Source organism: Podarcis muralis, chromosome 2, assembly GCF_964188315.1.
Source record: "Podarcis muralis chromosome 2, rPodMur119.hap1.1, whole genome shotgun sequence".
NCBI classification, from domain to species: domain Eukaryota; kingdom Metazoa; phylum Chordata; class Lepidosauria; order Squamata; family Lacertidae; genus Podarcis; species Podarcis muralis.
In genome coordinates this window covers 51081434-51107483 of record NC_135656.1, presented here as the reverse complement: position 1 = coordinate 51107483, position 26050 = coordinate 51081434, and the positions used below count along the sequence as shown (strand labels likewise).

At 45.2% G+C, this 26050-nt stretch overlaps 1 protein-coding gene across 2 annotated transcripts in view; it reads right to left on the bottom strand.

The window, feature by feature from the left end:
* Positions 1-14332, bottom strand: part of SH3PXD2B (SH3 and PX domains 2B) — a 104784-nt gene extending 90452 nt beyond the window's left edge. Inside the window, exon 1 of one of the 2 annotated variants that reach the window (XM_077924464.1) lies at positions 13980-14332. In XM_077924464.1, the coding sequence (XP_077780590.1) occupies positions 13980-14051 (72 nt within the window). In that variant the 5' untranslated portion in view covers positions 14052-14332. The remainder of the gene's footprint in view (positions 1-13979) is intronic. The other variant, XM_028717706.2, reaches the window with a different exon arrangement.
* Positions 14333-26050: the final 11718 nt, after the last annotated feature.

The window sequence follows — 26050 nt, the reverse complement described above, 5'->3', positions numbered from 1 at the left end:
TAACCCTGCTACCTAAAACAACCCTGCATTGTCTACAATAGTCTGTAAGTGAAAACTCAATGCATGAGCTGCTCCACGCATGAAGCTGCTCTACACAATCAGGCCACCCAGCTGTGCAGGTGTCCCAGCTGCATGGAGCCCCTCTAAAAGCAAGCAGAACCTTGCAGGTTTCTTGTTTCTTTCCAGGCAACCACACACAATGCAATTTTGTTCCAGGAAAACAGATGTGCTCGCAGGGACAGAGCTGAAAGGCACAGCCCCACTTTACAATCAATGCACAGTTGGCACACAATTGTGTGAACAGGGCTTCCAGTTTGGCTGTATAATGATGCAATAGAACAAATAAGAGCCAGCTATGTGATAACATCTGTAACAGCTAGGGGAACACTTCCTGGCTTCACTGTGGACTGAGTTTTTAAAAAATTGGTGCTCAGCAGCAACTGCAGGGAGTACTGTACAATCACTGCTATAGGGTGGGGTGGGGCGAACGCTTTATCCACGCTGCCCTGGAACCTTCAGGGTTGTGCTGCTTGGAAACATTTTGGTTTGATCTTCCTAATGGATGCTCAAGGTAAATGAAGCCCCACAATGAAGAACCCTCACATGGGCAAAATTAATGTATCTGACATTGTTTCACAACTGTTTGTTTGCCTGTTTAACACATTTCTATACCGCTTAATCATTCCCATTTCTAAGTAGTTGCTTTCATCGATATCTATGACTAGCAGTTTGATATCCTTCATACACATTGTCTGTAGCCACAAATTTGAGTCTTAGAAAGGGACAAGAGCACGCTTCGCTTCATTATCATCTAAATTTGGCTTCCAGTCCCTGCACACAAACTTAAGAAAATTTATCACCAACACTACAATCCCAAAGGCCCAAGTGCAATGGTGGCACAGAGCAGACAGGGATTAAAAGCATCAGGAATACGCTCCCTGTGAATGTTCTTCAGAGTTAGCTAATTTCCCACCCACTTGCAGAATTTACTGCCCTGGGAAAACTGGTAAATATTTAGAGATCGCAGGCTGTTAGTCTTGGCTGTTGGCCATGCCAAACAACAGCCATATCTCCTCCTGGGGTTCTGCTGCTGTCACTGCTTTCCTCTGTTTGCTCACCTCTTGGGAAAAAGAGCATGTTGCATCCAATATTTGTTGTGTCTAAGAATCTGAAAGCACTTTACCCAGCCTTGCTAGCTATTTAGGGGTGGACTGACTTGGGGCAACAAAGTTTTCCCCACAGTACCATGAATTCACATCCCTGAGAAATAAAAAGTTCCAGTGCCACAAGGCTTGGTTTCCCAGGCATGAGAGCGCCTTAAAACAAACACTATAAAAGGCACCTTATTTTATATAGAGAAGCAGAATATAAGTTGAGAGTAAGCAAGGGCCTCAGCAATACAGGTTCATAAGACAGTAATGGGGAGCCTCAAACCCTCCAGAGGCTATTGCACTACAACTCCCATAAGCCCTAATCATTGGCCATGCTGGCTAGGACTGATGGGAACTGTAGTCTAATCTTTAGGGCCACAGGTTCCCCAGCCCTGGTCTAAAGAGAAACATGGACAACCCATCCTCAAAGCTATCCCCACTTTCTGCTAGCTCCTGCCAGAAACTTTCCTCTCTCCACCTCTTCCAAACCGCAAACAGCAGCTTCTCCTCCTCTCTCTCTCTCTCTCTCTCTCTCTCTCTCTCTCTCTCTCACACACACACACACACACACACAGTTGTCATCCACTCCCTTCAGTTAACAAGAAATCACCCTCTCCAAGCCCTGATGGTCACAAGGAAGTTCCTGATGATCAGGAAGCCATCTCCTAATTATTAGCCTCCATGGCAACAAAGAAACATCAACAGTTCATCCTGGACTACAGTATTAACCAGCATTCTGACCAACAGAAGCATATACCAATATGTTTCTCTCTGATAAAGCTTCTCTGTATATTTTGTGAAAATAAATATTAAATGTTAACTTTATTCCATCTCAAAGCTTTTGTTACTGGTTGAGCTTACCTATGCAGGTCACTCCCACCTCAGACAAGGTCACAAAAATGGAACCTCTACTGGGAGCCTGCAGCTTATTTCATTCTTTCCTTTTGCTCTCCTCCCCCTGAAGCTGCAATAACAATTCAGGAGTGACTCCCATGTGCAGAAGGACCACCATCTGCTTGGAAGTGGGACCTATAAACTGCACTTGGTTACATACTTCTCTATGGCTCAACCACTTTTGCTACCTTCTCCACAAATCCCTGAAACATCTCCCCCCCCCCCCATGTACACACAACCTTCTGTTTCTGGAGAGCATCCATTCTATTTCCTAGGCTACCCCCATCTCCTCCACTCCTTTCTCTGTTGCACCTACACATTTAACATTTGTCATGTTGTAATCAAGCCCCTCTCTATAACTTTTTCTTCTCCTGCTCTCCATTCTTTGCCTTCAATGGACAGAATCACATACAAAGCACCCCTTAGCAACAGGCTGCTCCATGCTGTATATTGCTGAATTTCATGTCTGTGTGTGCGCAACACACACACACACACACACAGAGAGAGAGAGAGAGAGAGAGAGAGAGAGAGAGAGAGAGAGAGAGAGAGAGAGACTAGGGATGCATCAATTCCCATTTGAAGGAAAAGAGCACCCCTGAAGATCTGGTCCAGCTTCACCCCAGTCCTTTACAACCCTAGGAAAGATACCATTTTGAAAACCCCAACTAGGAAGTCAAAATTATCGCTTTTGCAAGATGGATGTGGATTTCTCTCTCTCTCACACACACACTTTTCTTTCCCCCACCCTCCAGTATTGTATTGCAATCTCTTACTTTCCCAGGTTTTGTTTAACTACTCTGAGCTTTAAATAAAACCAGTCCCCTGTAAGTAGTTTCCACAAATCTGATTAAAGTCTCATGAGAATAGGCTTGAAATACAGGCAGCGTAAAGAAGGGAAAGCAACAAAGATATACAGGCTTTTCCAGCCCCAGTAGAAGGCTCTCTCCCTCTCTCTCTAGGCAGGCTGCCAAAAGTGATCCATTACTGAAATGCTATAGAATGCTTAGCGAGCCAGAACTTCTGGGGGCCAAAGACCTAAATGATGTCATGCTGGCTGCTTTGCGGCAAGCCCTTTTGGTGAACCAAGTGCATCTTGGGAGTCCTCTAGAGGAAATGGAACACTTTATTAGCCAGAGATAGCCTCTGCATGCTTGATCATACTGCAGAAGGGGACTGTGTGTGTGATTTGCACATCCTAGGAAGACGTTAAGAAAGAAGGGGAACTTTCCCAGCAACCTTTTAAGTAATCATTCCGTGATCAGTATGACTCATGCACACTGAAATCGTGGATTGGCCCACACACTCACCATTTTGATAATTTCATATGCATAGTGGGACACTGGAGCTGAATGAGGTAACTAGCAACCTGCTGAAAGCAGCATCCAATGCATGACAAGAACACATATACTGCAAATTTCACCATACTCATGTCCTGCTTATGGGCTTCCCATAAGCATTTCATTGGTTACTGTGGAAACAGAAGGCTGAACTAGACAGGCGTTTGTCTGATCCAGCCGGGCTCTTCTTACATCTAAAGGAAGGCTCCCCTGTTGAAAACCCAATGTCCTAACTTCAGATCACCGTACCAGCTAATGTGTGGACCGGCCCTATGACTTCTAGGTAGAAGGGAAAATCAACTGGCTAATTTGTAGGGCTTGCTTATCAGTAAGAATTGGAAATTTGGTAAAAACTATTTCCCCCCTGCTTTTTGGGTCAAGTATCCACTATAGAGATAAGTATTCTCGTTACAAAACATTCTCCTTTCTACCCACACCCATTTATATGGATGGGAAAATGCTGAGGAAGTGACCATAGCAAAAGGTCAAAATAGAACAAAGGTACTCCATAAAGTTTTCTTCAAATGGACAACTTAAGTCTGAGCTTTACCAAATATTGACCTGTGATCCAAAGAACTGGGCAACAAGTTCTACAGGCCTAAGGGAGGTTCAGGGCCCCACTTCCTTAAGGGCAGTCTCCTGTCCCATGTTGCAGGGCAGTTGGCTTCTTTAAATGGAGGGGAGCAATAAGGCATGGATTAAACAAATGCATTTTACTGGGTATAGGTGATCCCTGGGAGACACATCTGAAGTAACCCTTCAGATCCCAGTCACCATCTATTCTTAAACAGTTTTATATAGAGCTTGGGTTGGTGTAGTAATAATAATTTATTTCATACACTATGGACAAATGTTTCTGACTCCCAAATGTTGACCAATGCTAAGAACAAAATAATTTACCACCACCACCAATTATGTCACTGAAAAAATCGGGGAGGAAATAAACAGGGCTGGATTTTGTGCATGGAAGTTCTAATCTTCAAAAGAAATTCCTGGGCTCATCATTCTTTATCTCTTGAACCTAGTTGGTGGATACTGATATTGTAGTAAAAAGCAAAGTAGATCCTACCATCTGAACTCTACCCACCTGTGCCCTAAATGACTTGGGACCACATTACCTCAGAAACTGCTCCCATGAGAATCTGCCCTGCTCTTACACGGGTGCCTCATGTGAATAATATGAAAATTAAAATGCGGTAAGTTCTCCATGTATATTTCGGGGGGGGGGGGGTCACTTTCACCAACATAAAATGCTACTAGGATTGATCTCCAACATAGATGGGAGGTGCTGTCTCTTGCTAATTACGTGTTTAATTTGTGGTTTTATATATAAAATATGCCTGTGCGTTATATTACAAACATTTAAAACATGATGGGCATTTAACCAAGTTGGGTTTTAAGAAGTCTTTGTATTGTCAAGCTTAACCCCCGACTAATTAAAACCTTGCTGCATATGGAGAAGGAAAATATCCTTCTGGGTGATATGTCCTGGCTCAAAAGAATATTGTTCCTCACAGATACCTCCTTGTATGATCTCATCTATATAATACAATTCCCTCCCAATCTTCCATGTCCCTTCACTAGCTGTAGCAACCACATATTGAAGGAAACGGGACTGGAAAAAAATAGCCAAAAGGAAAACTGCCAAGAGTGACAAGCTGCTAGAGAAATGCAAATGGTATCTGTCCAACTGTAACAGAGCTGTCAGAGAGAGGGGGAAAAAACCCCTCAAAGCAACTGAATAGGGAGAAATAAAACCCAGCGAGTCACAACCCCCATCTCCACTCTTGAAGCCACATGATTCTTTCAATATGAACTTACACCAGAAGTCAGGGGGAATTTACCAAGTTCATCAGATGTGGCATCACTTAGCATTATCAACAGGGGAACCAAGTGCCAGAACCTTTTAGCAAGAGCAGAGCTGGTGGTCTTGAGACAAACCAGGCGGTAAGAGGAAGACACACCACAGGAGTCCAACAGGACTAGAGTCTAACCAAAGTTTACATTGAGGGGGTATTGTTTTCTTCTTCAAATACTTTCAGTTTATTGGCAACCACATCCTGCAAAACAAGTACATTTTAAGTGTGCACAAGTGGGTTTAGAAAATAAAATTTGACTTTATCAGTGACTGGGGGATAAATGCAGGGCAAGCCACGGAAATCGTGGATAAGGGATCCCATGTTTCATTTGGAAGACAACCCCTCCATTTTCTGCCTATTTAGAGATAGGAAAGCCAGAAGAGTAATGCTCCATCTGTACTCACATTTCTGAATTTTCATGGTAGCAGCTTTGTGGCATGTTTCAGGACCAGATGTAAGTTTACACAATGCCAGTACTGTTAGTTAAGGCACCAGGCCACATCTCATACCTTCCTATACTACCAAATGATAATCCGATGCTTGGCATGGCTCAGCACTGAACAACTGTCTAAATCACCCAAAGTCGACATTACAAAGCACCTATTGGGGGGTGTCTTCAACTCACCTTACAGTCATCAACCTAAACAAAAGGGGATATCATATCAGCAATTTCTGCACATGCACCAATTCATGAGCCAATATGCCTTCAGATGAGTGCTAACACACGAGTCCAGCCACTTGTAATTCATATAGTGCAGTGGTTTGGTTGTACGTTGCAGGAAATACCAATGTATTTCAATGTAATAGAATCAGCAATGTTGTGCTGACCAGTCACTGCCCCCAACTAAAAAGCTGCAGCTTGGAGCAGTGCATGCATAATCTTACAAAAGGAGCGCTTTATCTGTCCTCATATTTTAAAAATAAAGATTTCAATCACTTACTTTTCTCATCCATCATTCATTACTGGTCTGGCATCACTAGCAAACTCCATTACTAAGACATCCATCAAGAGCTTATTTCCAATGCATTCATCTACTTGCTAGCATTATTAGAAGAAAAACTGTTACCAGCTACAAAAAGATGTAACCCTTTGTCAGCTGTAGAAGAGAAAAATGTTCTTAACAATTCCCAAGAACACTGGAAGTCTAGCATTGCCAATCTTCTAGTCCAACCACACCAACATATGTCACTTCACACCGGCTCCTAGCTCATCTCTAAATTCAGAGCCAGATTAGCACCTCCATTTTGTAAGTTGTGGAGCAGTATGTTGTGGTATCTATACTTCTTTTAATTGTATTCCTGAACCCTGGCCCCAGGTAAGGGTTCCTATAGAAAAGGAACCAGCTTACAGATATTTCTGTAAAGACGAAAGTGTCTTGTGCTTTATTTACTGTGAGAGGATTAAGGGCACAGACATAGGGTAACAGGCCTTGTACATAGGGTAACAGGCCAAGTCTCAGCAGTTGCATGCACACTGCAAACAGGTGCAACACTCCACTTTTTGAGGTTGCCACTGAGAAATCCAGGGATTAATCTAGATCAGTTGGAGCCATAGTACTAATTCAGGAGTGGGGAACCTTTGGCTCTCCAGATGTTTCTAAACTACAACTGCCATCAGCGCTGGCAAGCATGGCCAATGGCCAGGGATTATAAGAGTTGTCATTTGGCAACATCTAGAGCAGTGTTCCCCAACCTTGGGCCTCCAGCTGTTTTTGGACTACAATTCCCATCATCCTTGACCACTGGTCTTGCTAGCGAGGGATGATGGGAGTTGTAGTCCAAAAACAGCTGGAGGCCCAAGGTTGGGGAACACTGATCTAGAGGACCAAAGGCTTCCCACACCTGTACTAAATAGTTCACTTTTGCCCTCCTCCTCCTCCTCCTCCACACTTACACTCCTCCCAGACTCAATCAATATCTGTCTTCAGACTGTTAGGCAACCCAAGGCAAAAGTTCAGATCCTTGAACACAAAGATGACCCATTGCCCAAACAGGTGCTGACGCATTCATCAACCATGAGATGAGAGAAAAGGTTAAGTTCATTTTGAAACACAGATTTGATATCATAACTCCACTAACTAGATGCAACAAGTTCACCTGAAGCAGGTTTCTCCAAAGCTGAGGGGATGTGGGGAGGAGGAAGAAACAAAAGTTACATGCAACTCTGCACTCTGTTACAGCCGCCACAGAGATAAATGAGGACAGAAGCAGATTCTCAAACATCAGATCTTCCAAGCACTCAATAAATGAGTACCAAAAGTTACTCAAGGCCACACTTTCCTCAGCCTTTTCTCAGAGAACCAGTCTCCCCATTATTGACCCGCAGCTGAAAATACAACTTTCCATAGAATTAAGTTAAGTGCAACTGACTGTCTGCCTGTCTGTCTGTCTGGGGGTGGGGAAATGCACAGGTCATTTCTAGGTCAGACTATGACACTACGAAAGTAGGGAGTTTTCCAAACTCATGAATACTAAGAAACTGCCTTCAGGGAAGAGAAAGGCAGGTCTGTGCTCAAAGTAGTTGAGAAGGCCTAGCAGGCCTATTTACGGTTGGCTCCAACCTCACAGAAAGAGCCTTGTAGGTAGCCAACAGCAAGATGACTCTGCCTCTCTACTTATTGTGTAAAAATAGGTTTGGAGTGTATATAATTAACTGTCTTTGGGAATCTGTCTTGTTCTTATGTACAGATTCAAGGGCAAACACTGTTCTCTTTCACTTCAACGTTAATCTAGTTCACAGGGTTCCAGAAACAGAAACATGATTTACTTCAAAATACATTTATTCCTCCAACGAATTGAAGGCAGCAGCTTACACCATTTGTCCACTTTTTAGCCAAGCAACTCCCCAGTGTGGTAGTTTAGGCTGAGAGACAGTGTGCCTGGCAATGGCCACACAGTGAGCTTCATGGCTGAAAGTTTAGTGCAACTACATTGTCCAACTGTACTTTTTTTAGCACCTGGGCACAGAGATGGTTGCAGGTTGCCTATGTGTACAAACTGGTCTACCATTCTTCATGTGGTCACGGTATGCATGTACAACTGTCCATGATCAAATGGGGGTGGGGGGAGAGAGAATGGCCTTGTGATTCTTTCCCATTCCAAGCTTTCTCTGAACAATTCTAATTATTTTTCCACAACTATTGTTGGAGTGGGGTACTTGTGCTCTGGAATCACTGGAATGTCACCAGTGAAGAAACAGTGCATGTACCAAAGTAGGAAGATCTCATTGCAGGTGACCTCTTAATTCACAAAGCCTATTAGATAAGAATATGTTTGGAGATGTCTTCTATCTGCAGGTAGATGGTATAATCACATCAATTTAAATGTGTGTGGGGTGGGTGTGAAGGTTTCTCAGAAACAAAACACCATAGGATTCCAGAGACAAAAGAAGACTCCTAAAATTGCCCTTTATTTTCACACCTGCCCTTCAAAAGATGGAAATACATGGCAAGCTGAAAAACTATGGATTCCAAAGGAAATCTCATCCTGTATTTTCATCCACTGGGACGGGGGGGAAGCATATGAGAACATTTAAAAATAGGGTGAAAGACTCCTAGCTCAGGTAGAAGATAAAGAACAAAGGTCTAGTCTTGGTGTGTAAAGGTCAGCAGCAGCCAATTTCAAATCAACCACAACACAAGATATTCCTGCAAAGGTTGTCAGAGCTGAATTACAGAATCACAAGTTCATTCTCTTTTCAAGGGCTAAAAACTTTTAACTGTTAAAGAATCATCTAAGGAATCAAATGAGAGCAAACATATTTGTGGTGGATATTTTCCATTGCTGGAAGACGTGGAAGGCTCACATTTGCCAAGAGGGAAGGCAGCCTTTAATCCTTCACTTAGAGCAGTACTGTAATTTGAAGAGGAATTATGACATCACCAACCATTTTCATGCTACTCCAAAAGGGAGAAGTCAGTATTTTTTCCATCATAAATAACTGGAGGAAGGGCAAGACAGAAAAAAAGATCTGTGTAAATAACAATGAGCCTCAGGCCTAGTTCACACAATATATTCTTGCTCGTGCAAACAGTCCCAGGTATGCAGTCAAAGAGCTGAACTTGTCTGAAGGAACTCATTGGATATATATGGCCAGCAGAAATCTTTGGACAGATCTACATGCTATAAAATAAATATAGGCTCTAGAGCCACCATATCATTATTATCCTTATTTGCCTTATAATACTAATAATGGGGGGGGGGTATTTGCAGGTGAGAACCAGCACAGAAAGATGCTTAGCCCTTTCCGTGTTCATCAGTTCTCCTCTGCAAATGGTTCTCTCTCCCCCCCACACACACTTTTAGTACATTGCCCCCCCCCAGCAGTGCTGCCCAATTGGAATCAACACTGATTAATATTTTTTTATAATTAAAAAAAAAAGTGAGGAAGAAATTTACAGGGAAGAATTCCTATTCCCACCCCAATTTTCCCATCACAAGTGTTGTTTGAGAACACACATTGGCTAGCATGAAGTGTATTTCCCATCTGAATATTTGCTTCTAAAATCCAAAATCACAATTAACCACGCTGAGGCATCTGGTGAGCAGATGGAAACCAAATGCTTGACTAGATGGATATTTCGGTCTGATCCAAGAGGGCAGTTTGTGTGCAAGTGGATTTTTCATAACACACAATCCCAGTATGAAGGTTGCACAAGTAAGATGTATGCAAATGCACTCAGTGGAGACCCACAAATTTGGTTTGGGCCTTGGTAGTCAAGCGAAGATTGGTTGTCAGGACCTTACCCTTAAGAACAATCCGGTGCATTTTCGCACAGGAGTCCCATTGTGCTCACTGGTGCTTACTCCCATAAGGGATTGCAACACAAGTTCCAGACCTCACACCGCATCTTACTGGGAGGTTGGGTACAAGCCCCTTTTCCTCCTCCACCTCCAAAACTTTCCGAGCTGGGAAAGGGGACCAAGGAATTAATCTACTCAAAGGAAGGAGGGAGTGCAAATTACAGAGCTGGTTTCTGCAGTAGCAACCATGGCATTTGAATTGACCAAGATACAAACAACCGCCCAACCCTACAGTCAGCTAGAAAGCAGGACTGCCTCATTTAAACAACAACAGGTCGTTAGGGTACGACAGTGTTTTTCAACCAGTGTGCTGTGGCACCCTGGGGTGCCTTGAATGATGGTCAGGGGTGCCGTGGGCAACACTGGCCTCCATCCCTCTTTCCTTCCCTCCCTGCCCTGATGCCCTCTCTTGTCTCTGCCTCCCAAAGGCTTGCACAGCTGTTTGTTGCAGCAGCCCTGGCCATAAGCTCCGTAGGTGAATGGTGCCTCTGGGAGGCACCTCTCTTTGGGGCAGGGGTCAGCTCAGAGACAAGGGACGGCTGCCCCGAGGACTCCCAAGGAAAGGGGAGGGAAGAGGCTGAGTGAACACTCCACAAGGGAGGGTGTTCAAAAAAGGGTGAGAGGCTGTCAGCTCTGCAGGCAAGGGGTGACACAACTGGGCTCCTGAGCCCCACAGGGGTGCCACAGAAAGATTGTAATTGGTTAAGGGAGCCATGGACTCAAAAAGGTTGAAAACCTCTGGGGTATGACAATCAAATCTTATGTCCATCTGAACTGAAGAGCTATACCAAACTGATTCATTTCGCCTATCCTTCATTACAGGCAACAATTTCTTGTTGATTTTCCTTCTGATTTAAAGGATTGTCTTTTCCCAAATGACTCACTTTTTCTCTTATGTGTAAGAGCCTACCATCTCCCCCCCCCCTTTGATTATGCATTTCCTCCATACTATCATGTCCCAGACAGAACTAGAACACAGCTAAGAGCATCTCTATCTGTAGTCACTGGCAGATCCTTCCAAAGATTAAAAAAACCTATTCCAGTCAACTCAGGAATGTATTTCAAAGGATGAATGTGGCCAGCACTATAGCATCATTTGGTGCAAAGGCAGCATTCAGTTTTAAGAAACAAAAGAAATTATCCATAGTGAAGAGTAAAAGCAAGACCTAACTCTGCCCCAGTCTAATAAGATACATAAGGTAATGTCATGTTATAAGCAAGGTATTTTAAAAAGCAAGCATTATAAAAAGCAGCAGCAATCTAGTAGAAGAGGCTTTTAAATGTGTTTGTGGAAGGGGGTATTGCTTTGTTGTTTTTGTTTTAATTATTTACTGGTGTTTATGCCTTGTATTTTTATTCTGTGAACCGCCTTGAGATCTTGCGAGGAAGGGTGGTATATAAATCTAATTAATTAATTTATAATTAATATGTTTAAGTAAGTAGAATCTCATCTCCAACTGCAGCCAGTTCTAAAGCACATGTCTGCAACTGCATTTTGGCTGAAATCCTAAACATATTTAACAAGGAGTAAGCTCTACTGGACAGGGACGCGGGTGGCGCTGTGGGTAAATCTTCAGCACCTAGGGCTTGCCGATCGCATGGCCAGCGGTTCGAATCCCCACAGCGGGGTGAGCTCCCGTCTGCGGTCCCAGCTCCTGCCCACCTAGCAGTTTGAAAGCACCCCTAAAGTGCAAGTAGATAAATAGGTACCGCTTTCTAGCGGGAAAGTAAACGGCGTTTCCGTGTGCTGCGCTGGTGCAGGCTCGCCAGAGAAGCTTCGTCACACTGGCCACGTGACCCGGAAGTGTCTCCGGACAGTGCTGCCCCCCGGCCTCTTAAGTGAGATGGGCACACAACCCTAGAGTCGGACACGACTGGCCCGTACGGGCAGGGGTATCTTTAAGCTCTACTGGACACAATAGAGTTTATTGGCATAGGATTGTACTATAGATCATCCCCGCTACTTGTTTCCTTTGTTTATCTTCCTCTCCCCACCTGCTTCCTTGTGTTGCCTTCTCCACTATGAAAATTTGGCAGATTGTCGCTGTGGTGCAGTGGTTAGAGCAGCCCTCCCCAACCTGGTGCCCTCCAAAGGTTTTTGGACTGTAAATCCCCATCACTCCTGACTACGGGCTGTGCTGGCTAGCACTAATGGGAATTGGGAGTCAAACAACATCTGGAGAGAACAAAGTTGGAGCTCAGAGACCAGGTTCAAATTCTTTCTCAGTAGCTGATTACCGGTAAGTGGCCTCTGCCAAGTCCATCTCTCTCTGCCTAGCCTAACTCACAGTTACATTGTGGTGATAAAAATGGGGAACCCTGTACACCACCTTAAGCTCCTTTGGAGAAAAGTGGGATATCAATGCAATAAAATAAAAGGTCAGATTGTTATGACATTCTAAAACAAAGCCTATACTAGTGACAATTGTTGCTGAGAACAGTATAAATATATGAAAATAAAACTATCATAGCTTTTTATCACAAAAGGGTGGGGGGGATCATTACACCATTAGAGGTAGGTATAGTGAACGACTGCTGCACCAATTTGTACAGTATAAGAGGATATGGAATTAAAAGACCTGCATTTTCTACTCATGTTTCATCCTATGCTACCATTCACTCCTTGTTCTCCTCTGCATCCTCCTGGCTGCCTCCTAACTTAACTCCCTTTTTCATTATTCTCAGAAACAATCAGGTTCCCATATGTGAAGCACAACCTTCCATCTCTGCTCTCTCTATTTGCACAGTCTCACCCCTCCGGCTCCTAATATGTGTGTGTGTGTGTGTGTGTTGTGAATGAATTAAACATTGCCATAGATTCTTTAACAGAGTTGCCAGTCAACTCTTTGGGTAGAGACTGTGTTCCCTCGCAATCTATAATGCACGAAATATTTGTGTTAAGGATTCAGCACAGAACAGGCAGGATATTAAAAGTGGGAGAACAGACCCTGCAAGAAGGGGAGGTGTTTGCTATTCAGCAGGCATACCCCAGTTTAGTGGAAATGACAAGCTGCAGCACCCAACCTGCCAGTCACCAGCCCCAATGGATACACACTCCAAACAGAATCTGACAGTTCTGACACATTGCAGCCAGGTTCCCACAGCCTTACAATGCCTGTAAAGCATAGCGGGCACAAAAGCAGGGAGTACCAGAGGTCTTCTTGCCTGGGGTATATCGAAATCTGAGCAAACTTCTCACACACCCTACAGATGCACTTCTAGGCTGCTGAACACAAATCTGGCAGGAAAGCCACTACTTTCCTTTCTGAGAAAGAAGAAACCCATGTAGATTTCTCTGCCAGGAGAGCAGCTGCTCTCCAGATCCCCTCCAGCAGTTTAAATTTCCAAGCAAACCATTAAAAGCAAACGCCAAGGGAGACTTATGCTTGCCCATCCCACGATGGGACCCGTCCAGAGCACTGGCCAGAGATTTAAAGTGACGGGCTGGTCAACATGCACAATCCTGCCTTTGTAATGTCAACGCTGGTGAAAGAAAAGAAAGAGCCAGGCGGCAAGAACTTCCTGCCTGGCTTGCTAGGAAGTTGCAGTGTGTGCACAGACAGACTATTCCAGCTACAACATGCACTCACAGTGGATCCAGGAGGGAATGGAAGAGACTGCACAGAAGCGGCTGTGGGGAGGCGACCCCATCGCCTCTCTGCTAGCTAGGGAGTTGCAGCCAACGCCCCCCCCCCCCAAAAAAAAACACGCAGGGAGAAGATGCCCGTGCGAAATCCCAGCAAAGCAGCTGTATCAAGGGCAGCAGATCTGTCCCAGCATGTGAGGAAAATGAACGGCTGTATTCCCACAATATCTGGGGACCCAAGGTTGAGAAACACTGGGCTAGAGGATTTTAAGGCGCTCTCAGCAATTCTCCCCACCCGACCGCGGGTTACACTTACACACAAACACACACACATGCCACGCTCACTCACATAGTGTTTGTTGGGAATTCGCCGCTTCTGCACGTCCAGCACCTTCACCTCCAAGATACTCTTCCGGGGCATAGCGCTGGTCCTCTGCAACCCGAACCCCAGAAGCAAGTAACAAAATAAAGCGGGAGGGGGGAGGGAAGGAGTGTAAATCTCGGAGACGGGTAGAGGGGAAGATAAGACGAAAGAAACCCCTCCTCCGGGAGGGTCGGCGCAGTCAACGCTCCTGGACCCAAAGCGCAGAAACTTTTAAACGCAGCGGTTGCAGAGATTGCGCTGCTAAGGGATAGGCGAGCCTGAGCCCCACAGCACCCTCAGCGCCTGCCTGTGTCCCCCCCGCCCCCTTTCCCCTTTCTTGCTTCTGCTTCCTCTTCCTCTTCCTCCTCCTCCTCCTCCCCCCCAGCTCTACCCCCTTCGCTCTTTCCCTGGCCAGAGTTTGCAGATGCAGGAGGGCTCCTCCCAGCCCATCCCTGCCAAAGCAGCCTATCCCACTCAGGCGCAGGCGGTGTGGTTATGGCGCTCTCTGATCCAGCCCCGCTCCCCGGGCTTCTTAAAGGGCCACGACCACCGTGCGGCTCGCCAGCGCTTTCAGGCCAAACACGCAGAAGCGCCTCTCCGCGCCATGCCTTTCGCTTGTGCCGCTGAGAATGGGGGGGGGGTGTGCTTTTGGGGGGCGGAGGGGATGTGGAAGCAAAGGCGCAACTTTTCAGATGTGGCCGGAACACCGGTGGGAAGTTGGAGTTGGGCGGCAAATCCACACGTTCCTGCCCACTGCCAGTAACACAACAACCAACCCGCGCACGATCCTTGCCTTTCTTTCACGTCACCCATAACCAAGAACAGCAAGGGGGAAATAGAGGGACTAGATTAATATGAGGAGGAGTCTTTTCCACACAATCCCAAGGACCATTTTAACCTCCATTTGACCCCCCAACTCGCCCGCCTCTCTCTCTCTCTCTCTCTCTCTGTGAAGTGAAGGAAGAGAGCTCGAAAGCAGCCGAGGTCAAACGCAGGCGTCGCCTTTTTCTCAGAAGAGGAAAAGGCTCCAATTAATCCTCGTCTGAATCTGGAATTGCCACACTTTGAAACGCTCCTTGTCGCGACAGGAGGCGGCGCAATTGGTTTCCGAGGGAGGCCAAAGGTCGCCTTTCGAGCCGTCGTCGCGTAAAGCACTTTGAGCTCCTTTTCCACAACTCTCCCTCAGTCTTTCCTATGGAGTAAATATCCCCTTGCAAAACTTCGCCCCCTCTCCTGTCCCCCCCCCCGGCTTCAACTTTACACGCTTTACACGGATGGGTCTTGAGGGGTGGATTCAGCAATCCCATCCGCCGTTGTGCACTCACGTAGGGGATCGTGTTGGGATCTGTAGGGAGAGGGTGCGTGGGGCCGAGATTAAAAAGCATGGCCCCGAATCATAAGCCAGCTCCCTCAGCTGCTGTGCAATACAAGAGGACAACGATTCGTTCCAACGCTGGATCTAGACGCATCGAAAGAAGCGTTTCAGTTTAAAGCGGCATAAATTTAAAAGGGGAAAACAGGTAGAGAAAAAATGGAGCTCTGCGTCGCCATCTGGTGGCACAATGTTATATCGCACACACAACGCATATAAATTGCTTTTTCTTTACCAGTCTAGCTGAGTCTTGGCTGTGCTGAACTGCTTGAGAGGTGGCCTGTCTGTCTGCACCTTGGCCGGCAATTTTGGCCCCAGTGAATCTAGCAGCTATGCCATCAAAGTTGGGGGGGGGGGGGGAATCTGTGAGGCTGTGGCAACAAGTGCTCAAATAACTGAAGACAAGATTTTGGTGAAGACTGAGAAGGCGATAAACTTCCTGCTTGAAGATATGAACTGTAAATGCATACCTATTGATGGCTTCACTTTGTGAAAGAAGGCTCTCAGCCTCTAGGTACTCTCCCAGCCTTTTGCTGAGGATGGGTAGCCTGGGAAGGCGTTCAAAGCCAGCCCCAGTTGGCTTCAAAGCTTTAAGATCCACTTTGACCTGGAAAATGTGCACACAACTGATGCTGCTGCACTTGCAGACAAAGAAGAGCAGCTAAGATCATGTACAGAAGACAAAGATGAGGATGATAGACAGAATATGCCAGCAAGTTGGAATCTGCATCAGTTTGCTCTCCCAAGCACATGAAAACACATGAATGAATTGATTGCTGACTTTCATCCTTCTGTTGAACACAGCCTCAAAATCACACGCGGCTTTACAGACACTTTGAGACCTTATCCAGAAATGCTCCAGCTGTGAAACAACAGTGGCAGTTGCCAATCACCATGTTTCTCAGAACAAAAACAACCAGCAGCAAATCAGTTCACACAATCAACTTCTGAAGCTTAACCAAGGCTAACCATGTCATCTGCAAATCTCTTATCGGTTTCCAAAGCCTGTCCGATCATCTCCTGGAGCAATACCATGCTTGGAAGAGGATAACAACAACAACAACAATTTATTATTTATACCCCGCCCATCTGGCTGGGTTTCCCCAGCCACTCTGGGTGGCTTCCAACAAAATATTAAAATACAATAGTCTATTAAACATCAAAAGCTTCTCTAAACTAAGCAACACAGAAGAGGAAGAGAAGGAGGAGTTTGGATTTGATATCCCACTTTATCACTACCTGAAGGAGTCTCAAAGCAGCTAACATTCTCCTTTCCCTTCCTCCCCCACAACAAACACTCTGTGAGGTGAGTGGGGCTGAGAGACTTCAAAGAAGTGTGACTGGCCCAAGGTCACCCAGCAGCTGCATGTGGAAGAGTGGAGACACGAACCCGGTTCCCCAGATTACGAGTCCACCCCTCTTAACCACTATACCACACAGTCATCATGCACCAGTTTTTGTGTGGCGTTTTCTGTTTTTCAGAGGATTGTTTTGACTACACGCAGTTTTGGCTTTATGCACTATCCCTGGAACGTAATCCCTACATAAATTGCAGGTTACCTGTACCCTCCACTGAGGGACATGCCTGTGACACACAGGATGGCAACTAAAAATGCCCCTAGTCCCCACCCCTTGAAGCCTGCAACAAATAATAGGAGTCTGTATCTACATGGTTCTTTCATATATTATAGATTAACAGTGTTCACTCAGCTCCACATAGTGTATGAGGCAGCTGTTTGTATCTTTCATGCAAGTTGTAAACTCACTAGGGACATGCTGCTACACCACAGGCCAAATGAAGTAATATACAGGGCCATGGAGGGGTGACTGGCCGCCCCCGGAATATTCCAGGACCTCCGTCTGAACAGTCTGTTTCCATTAAAAGGTCTGTGGGCCTGTGACTTTAAAAATTCAGTGTTAAGCACAGCTGAAACCAAATAGGGTGGGTCCTGAAAAAAATGCACCTCAGGTGTCAAAAGGCTGGGGTAAAGAAGTGCATCTTTAGCATTCCCTGAAAACTGTCCAGTGAAGGTTGCAGACACACCCCTGTAGGGAGGAGTGCTGTGGGAATGCTTAGTTACATTTTAAAGTGAATTCAGATTTAGTGCTGGCACATCACTGACTTTCAGATTAATTGGATTCTCTTATAAACATCTCATCTGTGTCCTTGGCAGCAACTGAAACACATCCCCTTTTCTTCAGCAGCAACAGCACTCAGCGCAAAACAGTATAATTTAATATATAGCAAGGCATATCACTATAACCTCTGTAGTTGAGGACTTAGTTCTGTTAGCATCCATTGGCACCGAGTAGTGTAATTGCTACTACCTCTATAAGTTGCTTTTGTACCAGTTGGGGCCATTGGAAGGACTTGTGATCCAAGTGGTTTTTTTAAGAGCATTTGCAAATTACATTCCTACCAATGGTCTGGTGCCACTTGTATGGCATGTTATAAAGTGTTAGGAAAGCCTTTGGTCAGAACTTTGCACAGCCTCCAATAACACATGGACAAAAATGGAGGAAGCAGCAATTGCATTGTTTGGGGGACCATGTAAAGGCCACTGCACATCTGCATTGTAACAGGTTGGAAAGAAGGGTGGGAAAAGAGCCTTGTGGTGTGGTAGTGGCTGCATCATCTCTTAATGCCCTAGATGATTTTACAAAGTATGAGCAGTGCAATAAACTTGACTTGAATTGTCCTTGAACTGTAACATTTGTACCAGCTTCAGTTTTAAAAGGACAGCTTTAAATTCTGGCAGACAGCCCTAAGGACTGTTATGTGTTTAACCCTACCTGTCGCCTACACAACAACTGGAGAAAACTGGACAGACTCCCCATTTCAAGTAGAACTGCTATCCATCCTGGAATTTCAAATTTCAGTGCTAGCAAGTTTGGTATTAGGGAGAAATGTAGTTTTCCCAGCTCAGACATAGGATGTAATTAATGGCACCTCTAATTTTAATTGGTTCAAGGAGAGAGTGCGTGCGCACACATAAACACACACATTATCAAGGTGGGGCTCTGGGGATTTACAAAAAAACTAGGCCTCAGTTTTTGTGTTGTCTACCTGATGGCTGAATAGGAGACAGATGGCCTGCTCTTCAGATCTGGAGAGGTGAGAGAAGCCAATCAGAGTACCTTGTACTTTCTGAAATGGTCTCAGCTGGGGATAGGGAACCTGGTGCTCCTCCACAAGTTGTTGGGCCACAGCTCTCATCAGCTCCAGTCCGCATGGGCAATTGTACTGGGGATTATGGAAATTTAGTCCAGCAATATCTGGAAGCCCAGAGTCCTCACCCTGGCCTAAAGCAACACTGCAATCAGTACTTTAAAAGGTAAAGGGACCCCTGACCGTTAGGTCCAATCATGGACGATTCTGGGGTTGCGGCACTCATCTTGCTTTATTGGCCAAGGGAGCCGGCGTGTAGCTTCCGGGTCATGTGGTCAGCATGACTAAGCCGCTTTTGGCGAACCAGAGCAGCGCACGGAAACACCGTTTATCCTGGAGCGGTACCTATTTATCTACTTGCACTTTGTGCTTTCAAACTGCTAGGTTGGCAGGAGCAGGGACTGAGCAACGGGAGCTCACCCTGTTGCGGGGATTCGAACCGCCGACCTTCTGATCCTACACAGCTCTTTCTGCAGGATATGGGAGACCTAACAAAGGAAAAATATGGTTTCACTAAAACATGGAAGACATACATTTGAACTTTCATTCTCACCTGCTTAGCTAAGAATTAAGGGTGTTAACAGTATGCAGTACTTTGTTCCTATGAAACAAATGCACCATTCTGTTCAATGTATTTTTAATTAGTTTTCCCAACTTTCATACCACCTGCACACTCATCCATAACTATATCTTTTCAACGCAGGGTATTCATTAATTAATTAAATGAACATGTTAATTGCACCTAGGTAAAAGCTTCTGAAGTGTAAAGAAACTGATTATAGACACTTTGTATTTAGTCGCGTTTCTGCCATTATGAAGAAATCACTGTTTTTAACATTTGTTTCTATGAAACCTGACCAGTTTTGCAACAGCTTTTGGAGAATCCACAACACCCTTAGGCAGCTTATTCCAGAAGGGAATAAGCGTTAAGAACAAAAGCCTAAGATCAATCTACCACTCTCTCTCTCTAGTTTAATACCACACAAACTCACTCACACACACCTTTAGCCTTCTTTTGGTGACCAACATGTAGTCAGCAGTCCCTTGGATTGTTTTACCGTATTTTTCGCACCATAGGACGCACTTTTTCCCTCCTAAAAAGCAAGGGAAAATGTGTGTGCGTCCTATGGAGCGAATGCAGGGGGGAGGCAGGCAGGAAAAGCCCCCAAGAGCCACACACAAGCTCCGTGCGCTCTTGCGGGCTTTTCCACAGGAGGGAGAAGGGACTGACTGGCCGCATCAGTCCCTTCTCCCACCTCCCAGGAAAGCCAGGAGAAGCCGCGCAGCCCCTTTAAAGAGCTCACAGCTTCTGCGGGCTTTTGCGAGAGGTGAGGGAATCCCCCCACCTCCCAGGAAAGCCGGAAGAAGCCGTGCAGCCCTTTTAAAGTGCGCACGGCTTCTGCCGGTTTTGCGGGAGGTGGGGGAATTTCCCCACTTCCCAGAGAAGCCAGGAAAGCCCTGCGCAGCGTCTCCCAGCAAGGAGAGGCTGCACGGGGCTAAAGGGGAAGGCAAAACAGCGAGCGGGATCCATCCCGCTCGCTGCCTTGCCTTCTTCCATAGCTGCGCGCAACCCCTCCGCAAGGAGAGGCTGCGCGGGGCTAAAGGGGAAGGCAAAACAGTGAGCGGGATCCATCCCGCTCACTGCCTTGCCTTCTTCCATAGCTGCGCGCAACCCCTCCGCAAGGAGAGGCTGCACGGGGCTATGGCTTCTTTAGCCCTGCGCAGCGTCTCCCAGCAAGGAGAGGCTGCATGGGGCTAAAGGTGAAGCCAAAACTTGGCTTGCTCCATAGCTGCACGCAACCCCTCTGGCAGGGAGAGGTTGCGCGCACCCTGTACGCTGCTCTTTGGGGCTGGGGGGGGGAAAAGATTTTTTTCTTGATTTCCCCCCCAAAAAACTGGGTGCGCCCTATGGTCCGGTGCGCCCTATGGTGCGAAAAATACGGTAATATTAATTGAGATTAATAATGTTTATCCTCGCAGCAGCTTGTTAAAATAAATTCCCCTTGCATATCTCTGTCCTCCATCACAAAGCCACTCCAGTGCACCACTTGCAGGAAAACTGGCGTGAGGCCAAGATAAAGCCAAAGATCAATGGGAAAGCACTTAAGCATCAGAATGCCTCACAGTGCTGATTAATCTGGATGAGATTTTATTTGTTAGAAGGACTGTCTTCCAACAGGGGTGGAAAGCATCCGTGTGTATCAGTACCATCATATGCATCCAGTATTTATGTTAACAAGCACCTAGACTCCAGGGTATATGGAACAGGAATTAGGATGTTCCCACTGCCTGTCAAATTCATGTGCATTTGTTTTTTGTTTTGCATGAAAATTGCTTAATACTAATGTAGTGTTGTATGGGCAGGGGAGGGGTAAAAACATCTTTCAAAAAGGTTTTGGGTATAATCTTTTGTTTTATGGCTTGCTCAATGCTGCTCCAGTTTTGATGCTGTTTTTTATACAGTAATCTTGGGCGTCTTATGACTGTTAGCAAAAGTAGGTAAGATATGTTGCTTTTAAATATTGTGTTTTCAGCTTTGTTTGCTGCCCTGGAAAATAAGGTGGGAAATAAACAAATAAATAAACAATCCACTTTACTTGCCTATTATTGTATTGATAATAGTTTCGCAAGATGTTACCATAAGGCTACCAGATTTTTTAAAATGAATCCGAAGACACTTTTCAACTTCAATGCATTTTGTATGGGGACTGATTTGTAAATCTGGGGACTGTCCCCTGGTCTTAGGGAGCAAATCTGTGGTCCCTAGGGCTGGGGGAGGGGGGGACCCGGGCTTCCCCCTCCAGCGCCGACAAACTCTGGGAGCAGCGGGAAGGCTGCATGCAGCCTTTCCGCTGCTCCCCGACCTGCTTTTTGGGGCTGGGGGAAAGCCGGGCTCCCCCCACCGCCAGCCTCACAAGCCCTGGGGAGGCTTTGCACGGCTATCCCTGGCTTTTGCGGAAGGTGGGGGAAGGGACAGAGCGAGGCTCTCTCACTTCCCCCACCTCCTGCAAAAGCCCCTAAGAGCCGCGCTCCCTTTTAAGAGCTGCGTGGAGTGTGGCTCTTGGGGGAAAGCCTGCAAGCGCCACACACACGCTCCACGCAGCTCATGAAAGGGAGCGCTGAGCAGAGCCTGGGATGCATACAGGCTCTGCTCAGCGTTCCCTTTAAATAATTTTTTTTTCTTGAATTCCCCCCCCCCCAAAGCAGGTGCGCCTTATGGAGCGAAAAATATGGTAAATTCTAATTCCAGAATACACATTCCAGACTCTTAGGCAGACAAACCTAGTCATTTCTGCCATCTGCTGTTTTTTTTACACACACAAACTCCTGTATAGGGTTGCTGGTGTTTTTTCTTCTGTGTAACCAGGTTAACAACAAAGTGAAGCTTAAACTTGCTTAGGTCTCAATGGGCTTGCTTGAATTCTTTTCTTCACCAAGTCCTTTTGAATAATCCTCATTTCTATTTTCCCTCACCTTTATTTCCCCCTTTTTCCTTTTGTGTGTCTACTGTGCTTAAATAACAGCTCTGTGTGGCTCAGTTCACACCACCACTGGGAATCTTTCCAGAATCTTTAAACTGGAAAGTTGCAATGCCCTTGCTGCTGACTTCATAATGCTGGCCTCTGAGGGAATGGGGTGACGTCATAGTTAAAGTGCTAGGATGCCAACATTTAACATTCCTGAAGCAGCACAACAGGTCAGTCCTTTTGCTAGTCCCTGCTCATATCTTCACATCAAACTGCCCTATCTCAACAAATTCCTTAAAAGATTAAAAAACAACAAACCCTTAAAACACACCATTTATTGATGACGTTTACCGTAAGTATAAATCAGATTATGACAGGAACATCTCTCAAAACTTTAAGTCGAGCACAATGTTTTAATGTGGTGCCCTCTAATGGACATATTGAAGAAATGCACATTATATCGCCACAACAATTACAGTAAATATGTAATTCAGTAAAGGCTAACACTGAAGGTGGCAGAACTCGTCTAATAGAATCATAGAATTGTAGAGTTAGAAGCAACCCTGAGGCTCATTGACTGCAACCCCCTGCAAGGCAGGACTCAAGACTCTTATTCCTGCATTCTTATTAACAATGCCATAAACTGGGATGCACAGTTAGAAAGCACTTTTACATCTTATTTCCAATAGCAGTTAGCTCATGGCTCAAGGCATTTAAAAAGGCAACTTTATACAAAAGGATGAAGAGTGCTCACACCAGGAAAAAAATTAATTTGCATCTCCTGTGATGTCTGAAGTCACTCTTTGTTATTATTACACTGTGGATGAAACTTCAGTGGTGTAGTGGAGCAGGAATGAAATGTTGCTACTTACTTCACAGCAGGAACAATGGTATTTCCTTGGTGCTATTTACCCATCCCTCCGCACGATGCCCAATAAATAAGCTTTCACCAGAGAGAAACCACCCCATATGCTAAGCCAGGGGTCAGCAACCTTTTTCAGTCATGGGCTTGTCCACCATCCCTCAGACCATGTGGTGGGCCGGACTAAATTTTTTTTGGGGGGAAATGAACAAATTCCTATGCCCCACAAATAACCCAGAGATGCATTTTAAATAAAAGGATACCTTCTACTTATGTAAAAGCACGCTGATTCCGTACCGTCCGCAGGCCGGATTGAGAAGGCGATAGGGCCAGCCCCCGGGCCTTATTTGCCTACCCCTGTGCCAAGCAAAGGAAGAGGCAAGTCACCTTAGCATGCATGGCTATGGGTTTAACTACCTCTTCAATTTTGAGCAATTCCAAAATCTATTATTACCACCCAAAATGCCACAAAATAGGGAGCAAGCTTTTGAGTCCAGGGAGTGTAGTTATAGGACTAGTCACAAAGGGTGCCTGAACTTCAGAATCTACCATTGCGTCATTGAGCAGGGCGCTACAAGTTTCCACAAAGAATGGCATGGAGTGCAAGCCCTTACCTTTTGTTTGTTTGTTAATGGTGCATCTCATATTCAGCAAGCCACCAAACTATGCTTTAATTTCAGAGGTAAAGAGAAACCACCTCTACCAGTTGATTTGATGCAGGTGTGCCCAGGTTATTTTCCCCAGTGAGATTCTCCACCAGCTGCTCTCACAAAGCCCTGGTAATTAAATCAGGTGCTTAAGATTCCGTTTGGGGGGAACTGGGGTTTTTTTTGGGGGGGGCAGCAAGGAGAAAGGTGCTGCTAGAGAAATACTGCAAATAGCCTGAGTGTTTTGCACACCTTGTTTTTAATAGCAGCCTGATTAGCAATAGAATATTAAAATCAACTTAATTATTCCCTTCCATCAGGTCTGGAATTCTAATACTATTACTATTATGGAAAGAGATTCTCCCTGCTAATACTAATACTATTACTATTATGGAAAGAGATTCTAATACTATTATGGAAAGAGATTCTCCCTGCTTCACTTTTTAAGCTGTTGCTCTCAGCCCACCCATAAACTTGGGCCTACTAAATGATGTACAGTATAATATTCCTCTGTTCCCCAGTTAAGCCCCCCCCCCCCCCGGAAAAACGTATTTACTGTTTTCTTCTACTTAGTCTATAGATGGAGTTAATAGTTAGACTACTGGAGAATTGTGTTGCTTTTTATTCTAGTACATTTCACATCAGAACATCTGGCTACCTTTAAAAGATTACTGTCTAAAACTGGTGGCCATACACCTCCTTTTAAACACCAGATTTTAGGCTCCAGGAATATACACTGACTACTTATGCATCAGGAAAGAATTAGACTTGTGTGACCTAAGGCCAGTTTCTGCCAGTAGGTGCACCATGCATATTTTGCTCTGGGCAAGGGAACAGTATAAAATAGTCAAAATTCAGAGAAGTCTGCACATGCAGCAAACAGAATGATCACCGAGTTGTGTTCAACACATCACAGCATTGCGCTAGCTCTGTTGCCAGTTTATTTAGTCTCCTCCCATGACTATCCCACAACAGCCAGAGCTTTAAGCCAGCCCATAAATGACTTGCTGTTGTATCAAGCTATATGACAAGATAGCTTAATATCTGACTTGCTCTCAAGTACTGGATTCTACCCATATACTGGCTTTCAGCATATCAGTTGGAAAGACTTCCACCCTGATTGGATCTTGTTTTCATTTTCTCTCTGCACAGAAATAGGATACATCTGCTGCCATCTGTTCCTGTTGCCCCAGACATAAACCTCCCCCCACCTCTCTATATGTACATATCAGTTTAAGAGACCACACATTTAATGGGCTTTATTTAGCCCATAGAAACTTACACCACTTGTTAGCCTTACGTTACAAGAAGACTTTTTATTGGTTACAGAAAACACCTTCTGGAATTTGTCACCTGGAAATGCCACATTTTCCTGCATGGTGGTGGCATAACAGAATAACTATCTGGGCCAATTCTTGTTCCTGTAAGCATGTGCATAGGTGCCTCACCACACACTCATGGGCCCATCGCTCAATATCCAAAAAACCAAAGTGCGGCGCCAACAAGCACCCAACAACCCCTCTGCAGCGCCACAAATCCAACTTAATGGTGTAATGTTGGAAAACGTCGACCACCTTTCCTACCTTGGCAGTTATCTTTCCATAAGGGCCAAAATCCAGCATCGCCCAGAGCATGGATCAGAGCTGGTGACCTCTTACAGATCGTACAACAACTAGCCAGCCCAACAACAAATGGTTTTGCTCACGTGTGTGTATGAGAGAGGGGGGAGGGGAGACGACACTTGATTGACAGTCTCTGTATTATCTCACTTGGTTTCCTCAAGCTCCAGGAAGAGGATTGGAGCTCATAAACAGAGGGAAACGGTGGGTATCTGGAGCCGAAGTTGTAAAATAGCACAATATGTGAATCTGTGTCTTCTACACCATGTAATATGTAATGGAAGAAACTGTAATTTACCATTTCCATGTATTTCAGTACATGTGTGCATTTTAAGTCCCATTTTCTTAAATGTAAGGTCTCCTAGAACAACTGGTTCCTACTTATAATAAACGATGTTTACTAAACTTCAGGGCTAGTCATGACAACACCTGTGCTTGCTGATCAATTACAATCTACTTGAGGGCCATGACAACAGCATCTATTGGTTTCTTTGACCTCAGAAGCACAATATTCAACACAATATTCCCTCTGCATGTGCAGAATTTTGAAAACGATGCCATGTAATTCCCAGCAATTCCATCGCATTGAGGGAATTGTGGAACCCCTACTCAGCAAAGATGACTGACCCATCAATGCCAATTTCCACATGAAAACACTATCTAGCACACATACTGTATAATAAATGGCTAGGGGACTATACGGGGGTCTTAAGCCGAAGACTTTGCACATGCTTTTATAGGCACTGTAGGTGCTCAATAATTGCTAATATCAAAACAGAAGGGCAGCAGATTCAAAATGGGAGATGATGTGACGGATGATGGTAAGTGCAGGTCTCCCTCTTCACCAAACAGTGTCACCCTTTAGCTATTCTTGGATGTTTAGCAGCAGAAAATTAAAAACAGCTCCAGCTGGTCACAGC